The following is a 22,153-nucleotide window of genomic DNA, read 5'->3' as shown; positions in this document are numbered from 1 at the left end:
GCTCATTTTCCAGGAAGGGTAAATGACAAAATGGCCAAGTTAGAGACATATGTACACACACACACACACACACACACACACACACACACACCCCGAAGAAGAAAAGTGAGACAAGTAAGAGCTAAACATTCCTTCAATTTTTCAAGTTGAAGTGTTCACACAAACTATTCAGATACTCACTTCAATTCTCTGCCTCAGCCCAAGTTCACAGACAAAATCAGTGCTATTTTGTTAGAAGTTTTAAAAATGAAATTGCCTTTTTCCCCCCTTAAGAAATAATTGTCTGCTGTAGCAGCCAATAACTTAGTAATGAATACAAGTAGTAAATATAGAAAAGATATTTAATGAATACTTGATAAATTTGTGCTAAAGCCAATTTCTTATATATTGTTCCGCTCAGAATCTGTTTGTAAAAGCTCTGTCTACAAAGTAATTTTTTCTTGAAATTATTAATAGCTAACATTTATATTGTGCTTAATATGTGCCAGGCACTGTGCTAAGCACTTTAAAATTATCATCTCATCTGATCCTCACAATAACCTGGGATGGAGGTGCTATTATGATCCCGATTTTATAGATAAGGAAACTAAGGCAAACAGAGGTTAAGTGACTTGCTGCAGGTCACACAACTAGTAAGTATCTGAGACCAGTTTTGAACTTAGGTCTTCCTGACTACAGACCTGCTGCTTTATCCACTATACCATGTAGCTACTCATCTCATCCTCAAATTGTTAATGTGCTCCTATTTAAACTTGTATAATATTTTATATATATATATTAAGCTATTAAATTATAAATCATGCTTACTATCACTAAAATATGCCCCATCTGATTCCAGCATTCTAAATATAATATGAAAAATACTTTTTAAACATGTAATATTTGCTGCGTTAGGACAATGGCGATTTTTAAAGCAGCTGTTGAACAAGCAATATCGAGGACTTGATGCCTCATATTCTGAATTTGAAAAAAAAATGTGTATCTGTGATTTCATTGGCAGAAGGAATTCCCAATGAGGAATTCTTCCTAGGTAAAGATCTGTAATTTATAATCTTAGAAAATAACCTAGAAGCACTGAGAGGTCAATATGTTACCTGAACCTAGAAAAAGGATTTGAATGTAGGCTTTCTTTATTCTGAGGTCAGCTCTCTAACTCTTATATCACACTGCCTTTCTTCTTTAATAGTTAGGGGAATATATTTTGAAACTCATCATCATTCTAAAGCACTAAATATGAAAGCTTGGAAGCTAGGCTTGAAATTCTACAGAATACATTTATTTTCAAAATTTATCAAAATGGTACTATAGCAAATCATTCAAGAACAGGACTTGATACATGACAGAGAATAGGAAGAATCTTTTACTTTATTCAAAATTCTTAATTATTGTGAAGTTATTGCTCTGAAAGCTTACTTTGGGGGATTGATATGATTTACTTCAGGCTTAAAAAAATAGACATTAAAAACATCTATTGGCTAATTTTTCTCAGACTAATTGAAAGTTAATAAGCTGATGAAATGCATGCCTAGCAGATTGGATGTAAACTGGTTTAGGATTTGTCAGATCATTTACTATAGTTGAAAGCTCCATGTCTCTGTGGCATAAGATCTGGGTTCAAATCCTTCCTTTAAGCTTATTGCCTGTGTGACCTTGGAAAAGTTAACCTCCCTGGACCTTAATTTTCTCATCTGTAAAATGAGAGTTTTAGACCGAATAGCCTCAGAGATTCCTTCTATGCCTACTTCTGTGATCAGGTATTCAGATTCTCATTTTAAAAATATTTCTAATGAGATCTAAATGTATTTCTTTTGCATAAGTTTGTATATACTCATGTATGCATATTTTGTTTCCCTCCAATAAAAGAAAAGCTCCTTGAGGACAGGCATTTATTGTGTTTTATCTGTGTATCACCAGCATCCAGCACCATGCCTGGCACATATATCTTGAATCTTGATGAAGTATTTGCTGTTGGTGGAGCAAGCTGAATATAATATTGCTTTCTTTGAAGGATAGAACCAACTTTCCCAAAAACCCAGTCCTTTTGATTTGGATTATCCTAATTTTCCATTTTGGATTGCTGCAATGCCCCAAACCTAGGATGATCCCAAAGGGCTATATGTGAACTTTTAGCTAATGTGGAACATATTAGGCTAGTCATTCATTTATCATTGATTCAGCAAGCATTTATTAACTGTCTGCTATGTTCCATCTAGAGACAAAGTATTATCTAGAAAAAAAGCCAGAAATCAACTTGTGTATCCCTTTGTCTCTAGATGGAATTGAACCTAAACTTAGAAATCTGAGCTTCAAATCCCTCCATCAGAAACTCATTTATCATTTATTTTTTAGGGATGTTTTCCCTATATATGAGTCATTTACTATAACAGCCTCTAGTCAAGTTGGCATCACCACTTTACAAATAAAGAAACTGGGCTTCTAGAGGGCAAGGGCCAGGTGCAGGAAGGCACTTAAGGAATAACATTTGATGAGAAGTGCCAAGTCTTAAAATAAAAAGGCCAGCCATCTTCAATACCTAAGTGCATTATACAATGGGCCTTTCCTCTCATATTTTCAAAAGGAGCAAACTTTTGGTCATTGATATAGTCTGGTGACCAAACTAGGAAGACCTATTGGTCTTCTATAATAATCTTTGTATTTCTTCTCTGAAAAATGCTCAAACTGTGACCTTAGAGTCCCTGTTTTTCCAAAAACAAGAAACTTTATGAAGGACTCTGAGCTTTAGGAAATAAAGGCAGATGCTATTAAAGTTTATGAAGGCAGCAGACAGGACTAGTGGTTGCAGTGAATTATAATACACTCCTTGATAGCTCTGCTTCAGGTATAACATAATGCCCCCAGAGACTCAAAAGCTTATAGGCAGTCAATGAAGGATCTGGGGAATTCTTTTAAAATTCATTTGCCCTTCCAGCTATGTTGTCAACAAGAACTGTCCCACTGAATTTTTTCATTGAAATAAACAGTATAACATTTTTGGAAATGGGGGAGTATTTATTCCTTTTTCTGTAGACAGAGAAGTGAGTAAAAATAACTAGTTTGATGTTTTATTAGTTTTGCATTCCATATTTCCAGCTCCAACAGTCGTCTTTGAATACTGCACCAATCATAGGATATTATCTCTCCAAGAATCTGGTGAGCTTTTAAAATCAACATTGAGCTTCTACTTTTCAGAAATTTGCTCTCAGATACAGTGCATATTTTGCCTCTCCCTCTGTTCTTCATGAAGTCAGCAATGGAAAATAAATGTCATATCTTCCTGAAAGAGGCTTGAAATGCCCAGAACTCAAAGGCATTAAAGGGGAAAAATGACCAGGTGAAAAAATATCTTATCTGCCTTGTCTTTGCCACATGTCTGCATGTTTGCACCATGAATTATCAGCTAATAATGGCTGGTTTAAGATGGACCTCGCCTCATCTAATTGTCTCATCATTATTTTTGCACTGATGCTTCACAAAGCTGAAATAAACAGACATTTGATAAGGGCAGAAGGTAATAGGAGGACCGGAAAAAGGAAAATTCCTGCTAACTCTGCAACTTTTTCCACTTCTCTAATGACTTCTTATTCCCTTCTAATTCCTTCCACTTGTACCCAAGGAGAGCAGTTGGCAGACCATACAGCAGATGGTTAAGAAGTGGCCCACACGTGTTGGGTCTGGCACATAGACACTGGATTTTTGCTAGCCACATTTTGAAAACTTGGTTTGCTTGCACCCCTGGTTGGATTGAGTGCTTCACTCATTTCATTAGCATCCAGTCTATAAATATTAAATTATTGTAAAAGAAAAAAAATCACATCTTTTTTGCCCCTCCACAGAATTAATGGGTGATTATTTGATTGAGGGGGGAAATCAAATAGATACTTAATGCTCAATTCAAATATACGGCAAGTGATATTTAGGATGGACTGTTTGTGCAGTGCTTTGTTAAACTAACCTTGGCAATTAAAGAATGGGGGGAAAACTTGTGAAACCAGAGAAGGTTTCAAGTAGATAAGAGTAATTCATCCTAGTGATGCCTAATGAAGAGGACTCATATTTATGTTAGTAATAGCAGAAGAACAGGTCTGCTCTATAACCCTACTGAAAAAAAACTCCTTTTAGTTGTGGAATCTTATGTGTTCTCTGATATCCTGAGGGGCCTCTGTGTTTAATTAAGAAAGGTACTTGTAAGGAAGTAGGAGCTAAATTAAGTCAAGACAACAAGAATTTCTTACTTGTGCCAGACACTTCGCTGAATGCAGGAGAATACAAAGAAAGTAAAAAACAAAGACCTTGCCCTCAAGGGACTCACATTCTAATAAGAGAGACAACGTGCAAGCAATTTTGTACTTACAAAATATACAAAGTAAATTGACATATTTTCAGAAGGAAGGGACTAACAGTCACCTGCCAGTAGTAGGTGGGGGATTAAAGGTAGACAGGCAATGGGGAAGGTAAGGTAGTGCAGAAGTTAAGATTTAAGCCAACTCTTGAAGGAAGTAAAAGAAGCTAGGAGGTGGAGACAAGGTGGAAGAGCATTCCTGGCAAGGGAACTGAAAGTAAAGAGGTACTCTACAAGAAATGAAGTGTTGGAATTAAGAAACAGCAGAAAGGACAGTGTTGTTGGATTATAGAGTACATGGTTAGGGGGGAGGGTGGAGAAGGGGAAAGGAATGTGAATTTATAGAACACCTACCTATAGTCACAGGCACTGAACTATTACAAATGTCATCTCATTCGATCTCCACAGCAACCCTGCAAGGTAGATGCTGTTGTTCTCCCTATTATTAAAGTTAAGAAAATTGAGGTAAACAGTGGTTAAGTGGCTTGCCCAGCATTACACAACTAATGCCTGAAGTGAATTTGAACTCAGATCTTCCTTACTCTAGGCCCAGCATTCTATTCACTGCACCATCAGTTGCCTCTGTTCATAGGATATGTAGAAGGGAGTAAAGTTTAATAAAACTGGAAAGGCATAAAACAGCCAAGTTGTAAAGGACTTTAAAAGACAGAGGATATTATATTTGATCCTGGAGGAAATAAGGGGTAAATGGAATTTATTGAGTAGGCAAGTGACATGGCTAATCAAATAAGATGAAATTTAGCAGGAATAAATGTTAAGTCTTAAATTTGGTTTCATAAAATAGACTTCAGAAGTACAAGATAGGAGAGCCATAGTTAGATAGCAGTTTGTCTAAAAAAGATCTGGAGGTTTTGGTAGTCTGCGAGATTAATATATGAGTCAAATGATATGGCAGGCAAATGAACTAACAATCTTGGGTTGCATTGAGAGGCATAATTTGCAGGAATGAAATGAAAGTCCCGTTTTACTCTGCAGTGGTGCTATGTTGGGTTCCAAAGACCATAATTTAGAAAGGATTTTGATAAGATGTAGACTATTTACAGAACAGCAACCAGGTTAGGGGAGGGCCTTGACTTCACACCATATAAAGTTGAAGAAATTCAGAATATTTAGCTTAGAGAAGACCCTGGGGAACTGTGGTAGCTATCTTCTGATATGTAAAAGATTATCTTGTGAAGGAGGAACTAGTGTTGTTCTGTCCATTACCAGAGGGTAGAAAGAGGAGGAATAGTAGATGCTGCAAAGACAAAAATAGGCTCGATATCAGGAAAACATGCTATCTATTAGGACTGTCCCAAAGTAGTATAGGCTGCCTCAGGAGGAAGTAGATTCTTCCTCATGGGAGGTTTTCAGGATCAACATGGATGATTACTTGTTGGGAATGTTGTAGGACTGATTCTTTTTCAAGTGTGGATTGCATTAGATGGCTGCTAGAGGTCCTTTCCAAATTTAAATTTCTGTGATTCTGTGAATGGTTTGCAATCTCATATTTACTACTGTAAACTTTGTCTTTTTGTTTTTCTAGAAGGAAGTATATAGTTGAAAGAAATGTGCATGTTACTTGAAGTTAATTCTTATTATCTCTGGAGGAGGTTATACTATTCCTACTCTTCAAGAAAGCATAGATTTTCATATCTCTTAAGAATTATTGAGACCCCAAATAGCTTTTGTTTATGTGGGTTATATCTATCAATATTTACTATAGTGTAAATGAAAATGAATAGATTTTAAAATATTTATTAATTCATTAAATTAACATTAAGAAACACTATGTGTTAACATAGATAACACATAATTTATGAAAATAGCTATATTTTCCAAAACAAAAAGTAGTGAGAAGAGTGGCATTGTTTTACATATTGTTTTTGCAAGTCTCTTTAAAGTCTGACTTAGTAGAGGACACGTGGATTCTCATATCTGCTTCTACATTCAATCTGTTGTGATATGTTTTTTTGTTGTTGTTGTTGGAATATATGAAGAAAATCTGGCCTCATGAAGACATGTAGTAGGAAAAGGGAGGAGTATTTTAATAGTCTTTGTGAATATTCTTTGATACCACAACTCAACAAGTGGTAGTTTCTTTTAGATGCAATTTGGAATTTCAAAACATATCAATGAACTTTTTGTACTCTCTTACATTAAAATACATTGCACTTTGAATGAATCTTTTGCCTGTGCATGATTTTAGTATATCATGCATTAGTCATTCAGAAAATATTGGCTCACCAAGTTATGCATAGTCTCCAAATGTTGATAAATTTCATTATACAATATTTTAAAAAATCACATTCACTAATATCACCTCTAATTTCATCAGAAAAGTATTTAAGTATTGGGAAGCTATCAAGCTTACATATAAAAAGTTGTCAATTTTTCCAAAATTCTAATTTCAAATACTGTCAGTTGATTTCCCTGAGATGACAGGCTCACTTTGTTCATTTTTGAGAAAATGGCTGCCAAATATTCAAGTTCAGATAGCTGTAGTTTGTTTGTCATATTTGGTTCTTTCAAGTAGAAATGGTGTTCTATGGGGGAAAAAGGGACCCAATCACACTAGTTCTTGTCCTCAAGAAAAACATTGTCACTTTGGCACATAGTATAAAAATGCTTTATGTATACTTCCCACTTCTTCACACAGAACATTGATAAGACATATACACAAGAGTTGAAATTTAATAAAGTTAATAATTGTATTGCTTTATCAAAGACATTCCTAAGCAAAACTGACTTTAAAAAAGCTGCATGTGGCAGTAAAGAAAATAATAATCACAGTTCAGTTTGATGCCTCTACCTTAATTCTCTCTAAGGCATCAGGAGTTTTATCCACCATTGTTTTTATACCATGAGTGCAAATGTCAACATAGTTCTTGCAGGATAAACCAGAGGTTTCTCCAAAGTTATCCAACACATGCACAAAGGCCAAGCAAATAGTCATGAGCATGGACATGACTGAGTGTGAACAACTAAACACTGAGTATGCTGTGCTGTAAGGGCTCTGTGATGTGGGCCCTGGGAGGGTGGGAATAGAGGTGAAACTGAACACTGAAGAGTCTAAGCAACTAAATATAGATAAGAAAAAAAATGAAAATCGAGTATTCCTGAGGTGGCCCAGGGAGGTTGAGAATGAGGTCTGAAAGAAGGTGAGAATAAGCCAGCAAAAGAGGTTCTGCAAGAAAGTCAGAAGGGAATTAAGCATAAAGTGGGGTGGATGGATAGGTAGGAGAGAGAAATGAGTGAGATCTAGACAACCATGGCAGGTTGGAACTGAACATGGTGTAAAAGCGATCTGGGTAAGGGGTGGTGGGACATCCATGGTGTGTGCACAATGCATGTTTGAACCCTAACCTACCCCTGTTACCTCGCATTTGTTTTGTATATGTTTATGTATGTATTTATTATTGGTCATTATAGAATGTAAGCTCCTGGATGTCAGGGACATTTCATTTTTGTACCTGGTGCAACAACTGCTACATAGCACACAAATTCATTCTGATGACTTGATATGCTACTACAAAAAATGTCACTATGAGTATATGCGACATTTCTGTCTCAGACGTCCTTGGGGCGTATACCTAGCTAGCAGTGGCATGTCTAGTTCATGGATATTTTAAGCATAGTTTCAATTTGCCTTCCAGAACAGTTAAACCAATTCATATCTCTTCCTCGGTATGCTTGGTTTCTTTAGTTCCTCTAATGTCGTCATTGTTGTTTAGCCATTTTTAGTTGTGTTCAACCCTTCATGACCCCAGTTGGGGTTTTCTTGGGAAAGATACTTAGAGTGGTATGCCTTTTCATTTTCTAACTCATTTGACAGGAGAGGGACCTGAGGCAAACAGGGTTAAGTGACTTGCCCAAGGTCACACAGCTAGTAAGTGTCTGAGGTCAGATTTGAACTCTGGTCTTCTGACTCCAGAACTGGTGGTTTTATCTACTCTGTCATCTAGCTGCCCACAATTTTGACTAGCCTCAGGGCTCATTTAAAAATCATCAATAACTTTTGTTTTTACATAATCTTTACTTCAAGATATAGCCCTTCCCTTCCCCAACTCAAAGAACCATTCTCTCTAATGAATGAACACAGAAGGGAAAGCAGTTTGGCAAAACTAATTCACTTGTCAGTAAATTGTTCCATAACTACAGTGCCTCCCTTTTACAAAAAAAGGGAAGGAAGTGCTTGTTCTCATCTTTTCTTCTGGACCAGTCTTGGTTGATGTAATGACACAGCATTATAACATTCAGTTATATTTGTTATGATTTCATATATATATAGTCATTATACCATTCAGTTATATATATAATACATATATACAGATTGTTTAACTTTCCATTTTTCTTGTTGTTGTGTATATTGTTTTCCTAATACTGTACTTTGCATCAGTTCACATGTCTCCTCAGACTTTCTCTGAGTTCTTCAGTTTCTTACAGTACAGTAATATTTCAGGGTTCATTCTTGCTTTCAGGAGGTAAGTTGGTAAGGGGCAATAAATGCATCATTAAAAAATCTGGCCTAGGCACTTACTAGCTAGGTATCACTTCCCAAGTCACTTACCTTCTGCTTGCCTCAGTTTCCTCATTTTTAAAATGAGGATAATAATAGCATCTACCTCCCAGGCTTATTATGAGGATCAAATGAGATAATGATTGTAAAGAGCTTAGCATAGTACCTGGCATATAGTAAATGCTAAATAAATGTTACTGCTGCTATTTCTACTATTACTACTACTACTACTACTACTACATGTTAATCAAGGAATTGTTTTTATGGCACTGTCTCTCCCAAAATAATGCAAACCCTGTAAAATCGGATGCTGTTTCATTTTTGTCTTTATAATAGTGACTAGAACACGCTCCATGCTTAATAAATGCTTGATGATTGGTTGATTGGTGGAAGTGAATTGAGTATCATCCATATTTGCTCTATGACTATTAACTCAGAATCAAAAACCCATTGGTCTGGAGTAACCTCCAGTGAATGAGCTCTCATGGAGGATTTTGAATGTATTTTTGGTGGGGGTTAGAGACTGATAACTGCTGGTTCCCAGTCTTTAACTCACTGAGAAGTTACTTTCTTTTTGAGGGAGTTAGGTGACTGATGGTAAGTCGTAACACCTTTGGAAGAGGATGGAGGATCACTGGTCCCACCCAGACTATGACTTACTAAAGATCTTGCATAGACGGAGCCCCATGTCTGGCAGAAGATGGACTAATGGGAGTGGAGCTCTGAAGATTTTTAGTCGGTATCAAGAGTTAGTCCTCCACTCTTACCAAAACAATAGTAACATAGGTTACTTTTTGATACTGCGTTGTATAAAAGATTTATTGTTTTCTTTTAAACTGGATTTGTTTTTGTATCTATATTTATGCCTACTTTGTATTTTAAACAATGGTAATACCCATATGTGGTAAAAACCTTAGTATCCTTATAAAATTCAACTTATAGGAATGTTTTTAAAGTTATATTCTGGTGAAAGATTGGGTTTGGACCTAGGAAGGACTACAGTTCTCTTAGATAAAAGCAAACTTGTATAAGGGAGCAGAAACAGATGAACCGTTATATCAAGGAGGTGATTGTTATGGTAATGATAGATTATCTATTTTATTTCATAGTACAGTTAAATGGTCTTGATAAGAAAGGAGAAAAGGCAGCTTTATGAAAGGCATTGGAATGGCTAAAAACCTGCGGGGGGCCCGTCTGGGGAGTTGGGGGAGATCAGGAATGTCTACATTATGCTGTCATATAACTAATGTCTCTCTTGGTAACTGTTTGGCAAGGCCAGTGGATATGAATGAAGACAGAAACTTTTCTTCCCTTATTACTTCTCATTTGCCAGATGAATGAGCAGCATTTATTTGGTGGGGAGTGGGGGAGGGAGAAGAAGTGTGCAAACTAATCACTGCAAATTTATTAGTTATAAGCAGGTAGTTAGATCTCTCTTATTTGAGAGAAGTCAAGGATTTTGGGCTCCAAACTAGCCTGAAGCTTCAGAGCTCCCTGAGAATGCTTTTGAATTTTGTAGGAAAAAAAATAGTTGAAGTGTTTAACCTGTAAATAAAACTTGGCTTAAGTCAAGCAGTACTTGATAATAGTTAAGAATCAGTGACTAATCTTGTGTACTCTTTTTGGTTGCCAATGGGTTTTTATATATTAAAAAAATTGTTTTGTTTTTGTAAAAAATTTGAATAGAAAATTTGCACATTTTTTTCAAATTGCAAAGTTTGCAGTTTTTTTTTTCTTAATCAGCAGTGTGCTGGGATGGATTTGTTCTGTGAAGTTTAGATTCAACAAAAAGGCTGCACTTGAGGACCTAGAACCTCATGGCCTCAGGTTCCCCACCCTGAAGCCTATCCCTTTGATCACTAGAGCAGGGTCTCAGATCAATCACAACACAACAGCACAATTATAGATAAAATAACCACGAGGAAATAAACAGCTTTTTGAGACTAGATCTTGAATACCTAAACTTTTGTTACAATCATTACTTGCATTGTAAAGAGGAGACCCCAATGGAACCACGGGAAACCAAAGAACTGTGTTGCATTGCTATTTCAGTATGCAGATACGTTGTTTAGCCAGGATATCTGAGAAGTAAGGATGTTTACTAATGCTGGTAGAGATATGACTGGTCATAACACTGTTGCCTTTGGGTAGTATTGCTTTATTGGTATAAATAAGGATAATATAAATAAGCCATTGGTTAGTAGGAATAGGCATAGCTTCAGATTTGTATATGTGCTTTCTTATTTCTGCCTCTTATTTCTGAGAAATCTTGTATACACTAGGTGTACTTGAAAAGGTGAATCTGTGATAAGATGGTAATCTAGGCTGCATGCCTACGAAAGTGATTGATCTGAGACCCTGCCCTTATTTTTTTTGAGAGCCCCAGATATTGCACCTGTAAATTGACATATTGTCTATCGAGACTTTTCATTTACTATGTGAAATAAAACTTGTCCCATGAGACTAACCATTGGGGTCCTTATTTTCCTCATGGTGCTTGGATTTGTGTATTAGACAATCTCTAGTCAGAAAATTTCAAAGATGATATTAGATAAAGGAAAGCAAAACTTTGGATTTGTAATAATCATGAAAGTGGCATTAGAAAGACAGAGGCCAGGAAACCTGAATTCTAGAAACTGATTTTCCACTTGCTGCATGACCTTGGAAAAGTCACTTTCCTTGTTTTAGACTCAGTTTCCTTATAAGTAGAATAAAAGGGATAAACTAGATGATCTCCAAGCTGCTTTCTAAAACCCACATTCTGCGATTGTGGAGAGTAAAATGCTCCCAGTTAAGAAATTTATGGCAACCTTTCAGAGACTCAGTACATGACAGAATATTTATGCAAGGCCCACAGTATGCCCAACACTATTCTAAGGAAGTTCCAGGAGACACAAAATGAAATGTCATATCTACCAGAATATCTAGAATGAGTCCTGCATAGACCTATGCTGATAGAAAGGCAGTGGGCATCAGTACATAGAGTATACAGTGTCCATGTAATGAGCAAATATGTAAAAAATGACATGGGTATAATGATATTTGTCATAATATTTTTTTCCAAAAGTATTTTTGGCGCTGGATCAGTTTACATCATTGGGTTACATACATCTTGTCATTGTGTGCAACTTGTAATATGATATAAAACATTAAATTGACCAACCGATTAAAGTAGTGCTGTCCTTTTTGGACAAGTGGACATACTTCTGCAATGAGTAAGAGAAGCTCTATTTCCATGGGAATGTTTCCTGGCACCAGATACTTGGAGTGTTCTTATAACTAGTAAGCCAGAAAATGCAAGTTTCTGATAGACTAGAAAAGACCTGAAAACCAGCATTGAATTCCCTTCTGTAAGATCTATTATAGCAATGGATCTGTAATGATACCACATAGATAAGTGGATTATATTTTATTCTTCCTTCAAAACTTAATTATAATAAGGTAACATACTTATCAGCGAGCAGCTAGCTCATTCTCAGCTAGCAGCACTCATTCTCAATTTATATTGTAGTCTAGTGATTGAGGGAGGCACCTTTTAATTTTTTTTTTACCATTTTTGTCTCTACATGCTGTGTCCAACTCTGTGCCTGGCACATAGTAGGTACTTAATAAGTATATTGATGGATCAATAAGCCTATAGAAATATGTGTGTATTTAGAACCATTGAAATGTGTTTGTGTATATTTTACCTAGCTCCTAATAGAAATATAAGCTCTTTGAAGACAGGGACTGTTCTCTTTTTTTTCTTTGTATTCCCCACACCTACCATGGTGCTGCAAACGTAGAATATGGGGGATGCTTACTGTATATTTATCAAATTACCTGGGCTTAAGATCAAGAAGCCAAGGTAACTTACTATTACCATAAACTTGTTGTTGTTGTTCCATTGTTTTCATCTCTTCTTGACTCCATTTGGGGTTTTCTTGGCAAAGATAGAACGGTTTGCCATTTCCTTCTCTAGCTCATTTTACAGATGAGGAAACTGAGGCAAACAGCATTAAGTGACTTACCCAGGATCACACAGCTAGTAAGTGTCTCAAGCTGGCTTTGAACTCAGGTCTTCCTGACTCCAGGCTGGACACTCTAGTTGCCCTTACTAGAAACCTACAGCTTCCTAAAACTTAACTGAAAACATTCTACTATTTTCAAATAGCAGCCCAGGATAGTGGATAGAGAGCTGGCCTTGATGTCAGAAATGTCTGGTTCAGGTTTTGCCTCTGGCATAGTGACTAAAACTTTGAGCAAATGACTCCCTACTACTCTAGGTACCTAATACCTTAAACGGCAGAGGAGGTACTGATCTGCATTGGTATAGTATGTTCCTTCTCTGGGCATTCCCTATACCAATAAAATCACAGGTCTAGTCACTTTCCAAGTTTATGAACTGTGTCTTGTCAGAGATCAGAGAATTCCAGCAAATGGAGACTGATAGGTATCTTCTAAAAACCATTTTTGTACAAGGCAGGATTGAAAGAACTTGTAGATTTTTTTCTATTTAAATTTCCCCAAAGTTGTTTCCTTTTGACTATGCACAATTAATATCACCTTGTCTGAAATTAAAGGCAGGCACAGGACCATCAGTAGGCATGAGACCCTTGTGTCCTTTAAAACATAAATGTACCCTACTGGGTCAAACACTGTGTCAGAGGTTTGAGTATTACCTGAAGAAAAAAAAGAGATATCTCAACAGAATTCTTCTCAGAAACTCTGTCTCACTTTAAATGCCCTAATGCCTTTGTTCACTAAAAATCTTATTCTTCTTTTCTGGCTTTTTTGTGAGACTTCTAAAAGATGCCTTTTGGTTTTGTATAACATTCATTTCTGAAGGTGTCTCTTCCCATGCCCTTACCCAGAAAAACCTTCCCTTGTAACAAAAACTTAAAAAGAAGGAAAAAGAACAGTTCAGCAAAACTGTTTAGTACATTGTCATTGTCTACCAATCTATCCATTGTTCCTCACCTCTGCAATGAAGGGAGGGATGTGTATTTTTTCAATCCTTATTTAGGACCAAGCTTGATCATTAAAATTACATGAAAATTAATTTTGTTTTATTGTTCTTTCTTTGAATTATTGTAGTCTTGTATATTATTTTCCTGGTTCTGCTAACTTTGCTCTGCATCAGTTCATAGAAACTTTCCTTGATTTTTTTTTCTGATTTCTTCACATTTGTTTTGTCTTAGGGCACAGTAATAGTTCACTGCATTAACATAACATGATCTGTTTAACCATTCTCCAGTCAGTAGGTATCAACTCCATTTTCGATTCTTTGCCACCATAAAAAATGTTGCAAAGAATATTTTGGGGTATATGGGAACTTTCTTTTGTCTTTGATCTCCTTGGGGCATGTGTCAAACATTTTGGCCTCTATGTCAAAGGGTGTACCCATTTTTGTTACCTCTGTAGTATAATTTAAAATTATTTTCCAGAGTGGTTGGACTATTTCCCAGCTCCACCAACAGTGTATTTAGCATGGTGGGTCTTTCTGCTTTGAAAATTTCCATCTTTGCCCATTTGCTGGGTATGAGGTGAAATCTCAGGGTTGTTTTGATTTGTGATTTCTTATTAGTGATTTGGAATAATATTCCTCATTAATGTTAATAGTTAGTAATTGCTCTTTTGAACAATTGCAATTGTTTATTCATGCCCATTGACTGATTGTACATTGGGAAATTGTTCTTATGATATGTACCCACATATTAATTTAATTTCCTAAGTATCTTTTCAACCCATCCACCCCTTTTTCTAAACTTCTTTCTAGTTTTGCCAAAAGTTCCTGTCAAATAGGGAGTTCTTTCCCAAGTAATTTGTTTTCTAGTTTATCAATCACTAGGTTGCTGATTTCAGTTATTTATACTAGTTGCTTATCTAGTTTATCCACTGATTTACTTTTTTAATTTTCTAACTACTAATTGGTTTTGATGATTATGGCTTGTAATATAATTTGAAGTCTGGAAGTTAGTGTTGTCCTTTAATTCCTACTTGTTTTACATGACTTCCCTTGAGTGTCTAGATCTTTTGTTCTTCCTAGTGAATTTTCTTGTCATTTTGTATAGTTCCGTAAGTATCCTGTTGATAGTTTGATATAGCACCAAATCTGTCAATTATTTTACTATATTGATGTGACCCAATCATGAGCAACAAATCTAATGTTAGTCTTTTGTGACATATACAATTTACTTGGGTGGCTGTTTTTCAGGGTGAAGATGGTTTACTTGGTGCCCCTGGACTACCTGGTCAAAAGGTAAAAATAATTTTTGAATATTCTATTTATTTTGTAACCATCATTAGCATTTAAAATTAGAACAAGATTATTTTGAATTGTATTTACCATAGTGGAACCTCTTCAAAAGCCCCTACAGAGGGGGCAGCTAGGTGGCACAGTGAGTAGAGCACCTGCCCTGCAGTCAGGAGGACCTGAGTTCAAATCCAGCCTCAGACACTTGACACACTTGCTATCTATGTGACCTTAGGCAAGTCACTTAACCCTAATTGCCTTGCCTTTCCCTGCTAAAAAAAACAAAAAACAAAAAAAACCAAAAAGCCCCTCTGGAAATCCACAAAATCTCATATCTTCTCTCCCAATAGACTTGTGAAAGAACTCACTCTCAAAAGGACATACCCTAAACACTTCTCGCATCAGTGATTTTTAATGACGCTCCTTTTTTTTGAACACTATAATGGTGGAATTCATTGTCCCATAGGGATAAATCTATCAGCTTTAGAACTGCTCTGTGCCTTTAATGAACTCCGCCAGAGACTTAAATTCAAGCAGGAATCTAACATTTTCCTGACCATGTTCCTATATTTGATTATCTGAAACCAGCTTCCACTTTGAGAATTTGTGTCAGAACAAACTCAGTACAATGATGCCAAATACTTCGAAAATCTCAAAGTCTAGAAAATGAACCCCTTCATGAACATCCTCCTAAAAATAAGAGATTTGTAATCTTGAGTGAATGAATGAAAAAGGCATTTATTAGCCACTCATTGTGTGCAAAGCACTATGTTAAGTACTGGGGAAACAAATAGAAAAATAATGCAGTTCCTGTGCTCAAGAAGCTCACATTCTAATAGAGGCCAGACAAATGGTTTGCAATACTTAGCTTCAAGTCAGATGGAGAGGCTTTGTGTTCCTTAGGGTACAGCAGCAAAGCAGTTAGTAATACCTCTCATTTGATGTCATTTCCATTGATAAAAGAACCTATCAGTTTGTGATGTCGAACCATCTGATGATGCCAAGAACTTTGGTGGTAAGATGCTTCTTTCCTGGGTCTTTAGTACGTATGACTGCAGTATCTGAAGGAGTGGTTGCCAGGCTGCATCTCCATGAGGGCTGAGGAGGGTTACAAGAGTGACTGGATAACTGAAGCCACTTATACATATTTTATTATATGAGAACATCTGTCTTTTAACCAGATTTAGCTGTTTCCTAAGGGGTGATTCAAGTTGGGGGGGTGGGGAAAGGAGCATGATTATATCTGACTTGAATTACTAGAACCTCTGTGAGGGCTTTATTCTGGTAGCCAAGAAAAAAAGATAGGTAAGGTACTTCTTGTTATACCAGCTGTCATACCATTGCACAAACCGTACCATGGGAGGACATTATTGATGGAGTGTGAAGTGTCCACAGGAGCTAAGGAAACAGTTTCCGGGATCCAGATATGTTTCACAGGTCTCTTCAGTAATATGACAGAATTGCTGTAAGTTGTCATTTTGAAAAGGTCCTTAGCTACTTCCTGTTATGACTTTTTTCCCCAATCAAACACATCTGTCATTAGACATGACTGAATATGAAGAAGCCAGAAATGGCAAGAGTAAAATGAGAGGACCTGAATTTCTTCACAGTATTTCTTGCCGAAATCATTCATTGATACAGAATGTGCTGTAGCTGAGAGTCAAATTCCAAGCCATGGGACATGTAGATTTATCTGCTGGGAAATAACTTTGGACTTTCCAGCAGCTGTTTCTGGTGGCTACATCATGCTGACTGGGGTGGCTGATGTGCTGGAGGCATTAAGTAGCTTAGATGTCAGTTTACATTAAGTGGTGAGGTTAAAGTCTGTATTCCAAGAATAAAAAGCAGACTTCTGTCTTCTGAAGCAAAATGCTCAACCACCACTCACTTCCTACCAGTGTGTCCTACCAGAGTAGATCTAACAGATTAGTTTCTAATATATTTATTATCTATCTTTTCATTTTTATGACACCAAGTAACATCTTCTCAAAGATCTAGGAAAGAAAATAGAAAGGAAGAAGTTTTTCTTTCTCTTTCTTTATTTGTTGATTCATTCATCAAATATTTATTGACTGTCTACCCTGTGTTTTAGCACTGTACCTCTTCTTGTAGGCTATCCCTGCCCTTGATACACATATAAATATCTTGTAGGATTACTGAATGGTTATTATGTTCAGGGGTTTCAGCAAAGAAAAAGAATTTTCATCTTTTAATTCAATTCAATACTAGCTATGTGACCTGGGCAAATCACAACATCTGTGTGCCTGTTTTCTTTCTGTAAAATAGGTATAGTAACAGCACCTACTTCTCAGGGTGGTTGTGAGGATCAAGGGAGATAGTAATTGTAAAATGCTTAGCACAGTGCCTGATACATGGTTAAGTACCAGATAAAAGGAAGATATCACTAGAAGCAGTGCTCAAGTAACAAATATCTATGAAATGTTGACCATATGTTGTGCATTGATGGTTCACCAGTGATAAGGGCTACTGTATTATCTCAACAAGGCAAATATTCTTCATCAAAGAGCCAGCCTGGCTGTCCTTCTCTAGGGACAATCCCCATTACATATTATAGACTTTGTTATGATAGAGCCTTCTTGAGTGGAGATGGGGGATGGTCAAGTTTTAAGGGGAAGATTTCCACCTTGGATATGAAGAAGACGAAGTCTAGTGGAATATCGAGGTGGCAATAGGTAGCAAATACAGAGTTGGTGTGGAATCTCTAGAGAATTCCACTAGGCCACAGATTCTCCTTTTGCTCTTACCAACTTTTCTCATGAGAAAACTCACTTGTTGTGTTTTGATTGAATGAAACTGTCACATTTGAATTTATTGTATCTGTAAATTAAAAATACTAATTCTTTAAAAAAAACTGTATTATCAAAACATTTATACATGCCGTATACACACATGCTTATCTCTCTATATCTATCTATTTATATATCTGAGAGAGAGAGAGGAAGAGAGAGACAGAGAGAAAGAGAGAGAGAGAGAGAGAGAGAGAGAGAGAGAGAGAGAGAGAGAGAGAGAGGGAGGGAGAGAGAGAGAGAGAGAGAGAGAGAGGGAAAGAGAGAGAGGGAGGGAGGGAGGGGAACAGAGAAAGGGAGAGTGAGTATATGTATATTCCATCCTCCACTGAAGTCATTCATGTTTCTGTGCTTGACGATGATGTGCAGACAACCTTGAGCTTTTTTTTAAAGCTATATGAAGAGAATATAAATTCTACCATGCCCTACAAAGCTGGAAATTTTTGGAATGTAGGCCTAAGGATATATTTATTTTAAATCTCCTCTGAAGATGAGGCTGGCCAAGTTAGGACAAGCTCATCAACCGAAGTTGGCCACCAGGTGATTAATCTTCTGGCCCCAGCAATTCATGGAAGCTATCTACTAAGATTTGGAAGGGTTCCTGTCTCTATCAGGGGAAAAAAGAACCCACACCCACAAAACTGTTGATATCTGTTAAACTAGATTGAATTGAATTTTTTTCAATTGTTGAGGCAGTATTGTTATATGTGCTACATTTCTTTACAACAGGGAGAACATGGTTTTGAAGGAAGAAAAGGAGAAGTTGGTGAAAAGGTAATGATTTTTTTAAAAAAAATTTTTTAATAATAAGCATTTATGTTCTGTATAGGTTATTTTTTTACCCCCAAAATAAATTATTTCATTTGTATTCTGCTTTTCATATAAAACCATCTGATTAATTGTTCAGTTATAATAAAAATATGATTCCAATTAAGTTAGACCAATTCAAGTCTTAAAAGATCATAGCAGATCATTTGAGTCTTGCTTTGAATGGTATTCTGTACTTGCACAAAAATTTGCTAAATATTATGGATTCCCTTTCCAAACCATCCTCTGTATGACTTACCTCTTGTCTACACTGCATATATCTTTTATGTGCATGATTGTTTGCATGTCGTCTTCTCCATTAGATTGTAAACATCTTCAGGGTAGGAGTCACATTTTTGCCTTTCTTTGTATCCGCAGCCTTTACCACAGTGCTTAGCACGCTTTTGTTCAGTTGTTTAATCACATCCTACTCTTTGTTGTGGACCATGGCATGCCAATACTGACCAGGAGATTTTCTCCACAAAGATACTGGAGTCATTTTCCATTTCCTTCCCCAGTGGATTAAGCCAAACAGAAATTAAATGACTTGCCCAAGATCACACAGCTAGCAAATGTCTGAGGCAGGATTTAAACTCAGATCTTCCTGACTCCAGGCCCAGCCTTTTACCCACTGAGCCACCCAGCTGCCACCATTAAGCACACAGTAAGTGCTTAATAAATGCTTTTGGTTGTTGTTGTCGATGATGATGATGATGATGACGATGATGATGATGTTGATTACACACAGGTATGATAGTGTTGCTTACATATTCAATGAACTCTAGTGGTTCAAGGAGCAAATATAACTTCACTATTTGACATTTAAAGCCCTTAATAACCTAATTCCAAAACACCTTCATAGGCTTATGTATTAGTCCTCTGTAAACATTCTATAATTCAACTGATTAGTTTTCTTGATAGTCCTTACACACAATATTCCATTTTTCTCCATGGCTTTGTTCAGGCTGTACCTCATGCTTAGAATGCACCCTTTTCCTCACCATTGTCTCTTAGAATTCTTAAGTTCCTTCAAAGCTCAATTCAAATGTCAACTCAGACATGAGTCCTCTCCTGATTCCTCTCCCTGCCAGATGCTAGTGCCTTTCTGTCCAGAGTACCTTGTATTTATTTTGTATCTAGTTATATATGTATGTATTTTCTCCCTGACAGAATGAAGGCAGGGATTATTTCACTTTTTTCTTTGTATCCCCAGCACGTATTAGAACGAATGAAACACAGTAGGTGCTTAATAAATGCTTGTTGATGGATATAGTATTCATAACAATATATTTCCTAACAATTATTGTTTCATATAACAATACACATATTGTATTAAGAGCAGTTAATTATGATGGTCGTTGTGTGAATTTGCTGATAATTTATTGTGAAAAGTGTTTACTATCAGTGACTTAACTATTGCAATAGTCAGTGATAATACATCTTTTTAAAATTGAAATATATCTATATACAACAAATACATAGCTGTCTGTTCAGTTTTTGTGCTTAGACAATGTTTTTCATTGTTCCCTAAGACTCACTAAACAGAAAACATAGAAAAATGAGCTGATTTGAGTTTTGTCTCCTTTGCCTTCCTCTTCTTATCCTATTTTCCTATACCAATGACTGGCGTGTATCTTGAAGGAGTATGTTAGGAGTATTGGAATATGTAATCCAAGGATGAACTCATCTCCCTTAAGCATGATTTATTATTGATAAGTAAAAATCATATTTATATACTGCTTTAAAGTTTACCAGTTTCCTTACTATAATCTCGTGAGGTAGCCAGTGTAAATATTATTATCCCCATTTTACACAAGTGAAAACTGAGGCTTGCCCATAGCAAGTAAGTATCAGAGCCAGGATTCTAACTCAGAACTTTGGACTCAAATTCAGTGCAGTTCCACTATGTAGTGCTGACTGTGTATGCTTAAATTTCTTGGTATCCATTAGCAATTTACTTCCCCCATGGCTCTTCTATGTAATGCCTGAACATGTATTATAATTACAAGGTAAGCAACTTGTGTTTTGTAAGCTCCATGGTAATTACTTTTAGATTTATTAAGTGCAGCAAACATCTGTAAGAAATTGTGATAGCTGTGTAATTTATGAGCACTCCATTAAATGATGCCTGTTTTAAATGAGCCACTTTTTTTAAAATGGGTCACTTTACTGAGGGAGCCCTATATTTCTACACTAGAACTCCCCTGATTCCAAGCACAGAATTTAAGTGAAAAGCTTTGCTTTCTTATGTTTCTGATTTATCAATGTGTTTTGCCTGTATTAAGAAGCATCAGAATAAATAAAAAGAATTGACAGAGTCTCAGTAATTTAAAGAGGCACCAAATCATTAAACCCATCTCTAGGTAGCTCTTTTTTTATTTTATGTGCACATTTGATTTCAAGAGGTAATAATCTACTCCTGGGCAAACAAAATAAGGGATCTTTAGTCTACCGATCTCCCTCCAGGTTCTCCATATCTATTATGGTATAGAGTAAATGAGAGCATATATGGTTTGTCTCACATATTACAATACTTAGCTTTACTGAGAGGGGAAAAGTGTTTATGGAGGTGATCAGAAGGAAATGAGGCATCAAAGATTAAAGATAACCTTATCATAACTCAAGACAATAGTTTGTAGCCAGATGCATGATTCCTATTGTAATTCTTAAACTTCAAAAAGGCATTGCCTTTGGAAACTAAATGTTATTTTCTAATTATATGAAATACGTCTTTTTTTTCCTTTTGGTTTGATATTATGTATTAATTGGAAATTTTGGGTGTTTCCAATCAATTTATTAAGATAAAGTCAAATCAAATCAAAAAGTATTTAATAAATGCCCACAATATTCTAATCTAGACACTAGGATAAAGATGATAAACCAGCTATAGGGAAATTGATACTTTAACTTGCCTTAGAAATTCAAAGTGTGATAGATATGCTAATCACATGTTATTGGGTAACTCTAAGAAAGAGAAAGTCAAAATGCTTACAATATACCTTTTTCCAAACAAAGATAACACAAATTTGATTTTCAGATCTTTACACAAAGCAATACATGAACCTTACATACAATTTTAAAGTGGTCCAACTTTCTCCTTTGTCCTTCATCTCATCACTCCTCTTTGAGTCATTGTTTTTAGTAGTGTTTAAAACCAGCTATTATCCTAAGTGCTGTAATATGTGAATTGTAAAATAAAATTGTTCCAGGAAATTTTATTTATGAAGCTATCACATCTTTTAATCTAAAATCAAAATCAACTCAAATATCAAAAACATTAAAATATATCACTATAAAAACCCACATTTCTTTAGTGATCTTGAATGAAAGTCAAACAGAGGAATCTATTGCTTTCATGGAATCCAAATGAGTGTAGAAAGCAACATTGCAGTCCTGTTTTTCTACTAAATTGGCTTCCTATAGAAGCACCATTGTCAGTCATTGTC

At 36.1% G+C, this 22,153-nt stretch overlaps 1 protein-coding gene across 1 annotated transcript in view; it reads left to right on the top strand.

The window, feature by feature from the left end:
- Nucleotides 1-22,153, top strand: part of COL19A1 (collagen type XIX alpha 1 chain) — a 398,183-nt gene that overhangs the window by 71,549 nt on the left and 304,481 nt on the right. Inside the window, exons 8-9 of the mRNA XM_036768309.1 lie at nucleotides 15,055-15,099; nucleotides 18,630-18,674. Coding sequence (XP_036624204.1) covers nucleotides 15,055-15,099; nucleotides 18,630-18,674 — 90 coding nt within the window. The remainder of the gene's footprint in view (nucleotides 1-15,054; nucleotides 15,100-18,629; nucleotides 18,675-22,153) is intronic.

This window comes from Trichosurus vulpecula, chromosome 7, assembly GCF_011100635.1.
Source record: "Trichosurus vulpecula isolate mTriVul1 chromosome 7, mTriVul1.pri, whole genome shotgun sequence".
NCBI classification, from domain to species: domain Eukaryota; kingdom Metazoa; phylum Chordata; class Mammalia; order Diprotodontia; family Phalangeridae; genus Trichosurus; species Trichosurus vulpecula.
This window is presented reverse-complemented; position numbering and strand designations above follow the sequence as displayed.